The sequence below is a fragment of the Propithecus coquereli genome, unplaced genomic scaffold (genome assembly GCF_000956105.1).
Source record: "Propithecus coquereli isolate 6110/MARCELLA unplaced genomic scaffold, Pcoq_1.0 Scaffold105, whole genome shotgun sequence".
Classification (NCBI taxonomy): domain Eukaryota; kingdom Metazoa; phylum Chordata; class Mammalia; order Primates; family Indriidae; genus Propithecus; species Propithecus coquereli.
The window spans coordinates 2,555,351-2,557,656 of NW_012134414.1; the positions used below are offsets into that span (position 1 = coordinate 2,555,351).

The 2,306-nt window shown below is 36.3% G+C and overlaps 1 protein-coding gene across 2 annotated transcripts in view; it reads right to left on the reverse strand.

The window, feature by feature from the left end:
- Window positions 1-2,306, reverse strand: part of BBX (bobby sox homolog (Drosophila)) — a 176,627-nt gene that overhangs the window by 73,246 nt on the left and 101,075 nt on the right. For both annotated transcript variants that reach the window (XM_012646088.1, XM_012646092.1), the window contains exon 4: window positions 1,520-1,715. In XM_012646088.1, coding sequence (XP_012501542.1) covers window positions 1,520-1,715 — 196 coding nt within the window. The remainder of the gene's footprint in view (window positions 1-1,519; window positions 1,716-2,306) is intronic.

Consider the following 2,306-nt stretch of genomic DNA (forward strand, 5'->3'; position numbering starts at 1 on the left):
TGCTTTTCAAAAAAACTGATTTGTAAATATTTTGCTTTAAGTCGTGGTTCTACTTTCAATTTATAGGTAAAAGGCAGATTAATAATGTGTCAGAAATGGTGCTACAAAAGACATCCTTCATAGCTTTCTCTAGTTTACCTACAATTATTATTTGGTTTGTGAAGAACATGCTGTACTCATAAAAAAACTCCACATACACTTATCAAGGTTGAGAATCTGGAGAAAAAGCAATGGATGCTAAATGATGATCAAAGATAGTCATCTATATACCCTTTCTTTGTTCCGACAATAAAATGTTTTAGAAAATATTCCAACTGATACAATCTGGGAACTCCAGAAAGCTCACCAAGACTATCTAATAACAAGTGGGTTGAAGCTAAAATTGTACAAAGTGACAGCTAAAGTGAGGACAGCTCTCTGTTTTATTCTAAGACATACAGAAGCATCACTTGGGAGCTCACCTAGAATTACACTGCAGACATCCACTTAATGATTACCTGCAGATGAAGACTTTGTTTCCCCAGAATGCTGCCATTATGTTAGACTTCCTCATTTTTTAGCATTTATATAGAATACTGCCAACATACTTTTTATATGATGACTCACACACTGAACTATAAAGTCCTGTTAAGCCTACTGGCTATTTTAAAAAAAAAGTGTCATCACAATATTGCTCAACTTCCTTTCTGAACCTTTCCATATTGCAAATGGTTCAATACTCTGATTTTGAAGAAAATTTCCTTGTAATACTAAAATAAGAACCCTATACAGATCAATAGCAACTTCACTGCCTCCACCCTGCCCAATCTCCCAATTTCCTCCTGACAAATTTCTCTTTTGATTACTGCACTGCAACAGCCGGGGAAGATAAAGCCATTTGCAGGATGAATAAAAATACTTTATTTCATGGTAATAAATGCTTTAGCATTCCTCACCACCCAAAGAGTTTTAAAGGTCCCATAACAAATGGGACCATCTGGAATTTCAAATTTGCCTGGCTCATACAGGAATGGGCATGAGAGGAGAGGGCAGGATGAGAATGCTCTTTAAGACACAGCTGTCAGATCCATCTCTGTGACGGAGTTGCTCATATTCTTGCCCTCAATGTTGTGCATACTCAGATGATCTATATAATTATGGCTTTTAAGTATCCATGGTAACTAAGGTGCTTACTGAGATAGCTTACTAGTGTGTATGTGTGTATAAGCTATTTTATTAACATTATAAAATTCTCTAAGCTCCTGACAATCTCCACATTGTTATCTTCTTTTCCCTATTGTCAATTGTCAGGAATTCACATACATCTATAATGACTCTATCACTTGATCTGTGTCTCTTTTCTTTATTATATATACATTCTATGTATATCATGTTCCAATCCTTTAAGATATACCCATATTTGCCATTGCTTCATATTGCTTATAAATTTTGCTCCCCCCTCTCTATTATTTGTTAAAAATACTGCCTAAATATGTTATCCTGCCATTAAAGAAAGGGTAGAAATATTGTCTCAACTCACCAGCCATTCCAAAATTAAGTTGAGGCATTTCTTCAGTCTTTGCTTTCTTGGGGCTTGGCAAATCTCTTGAAGATTCAGATGGGAAGGCCCAAAGTTTCTTTCGTGGATTGACAGTGGGTGTTGGGGATTTCACAGGCTTGTTTGTGGTAGGACACCATTTGTAGCCAGGATTTGCTTTCATAAATGCATCTTTATACTATAAATAAAAGAATAGAGAACAGATTTTAATTAACATGTAGACTGAAAAAGTTCTAACAGCCTTCACCCCATTCCCCTATTTAATGAGTGAGAAAAACACTTCGAGTGACTTCTGTGGCTCTCCTTGTAGAAGGATGACAATCTCAGCACAGGGCCCTAGAGAAAGGACATGGAGTTATCTTCTGGAAAGTCCATTTGTGTGATGAAGGTACAGAGGCCACACATTATGGATCTCTTAATAATCCTCAATTTTTTTTTTTTTTTTTAGAATTCAAAAACCTATCTGACTCTGGTGGGGAGAGGGAGTTGTTTATAATGGGAAAAATCTAGGGCTGTGGAGACAGAAAAAAAACAGGTTCCACCTGGGGCTATGGTGACTAAGAATAGAGAATGTAACCTTTCTGGGCCTCAACCTTAGATTCCATAAACTGAGAATAATACCACAAATGCCTAAGGGTTATTGTAAACAGTGGTGCATAGCACAGCATCTATTTCAAAATAGTTTTCAGGTACACATTACAAAATGTGAGTCAACATTAAGACCAGTAACCAGATTCTGTTCACTGCTTAATTTAATTTGGTTAAGTAT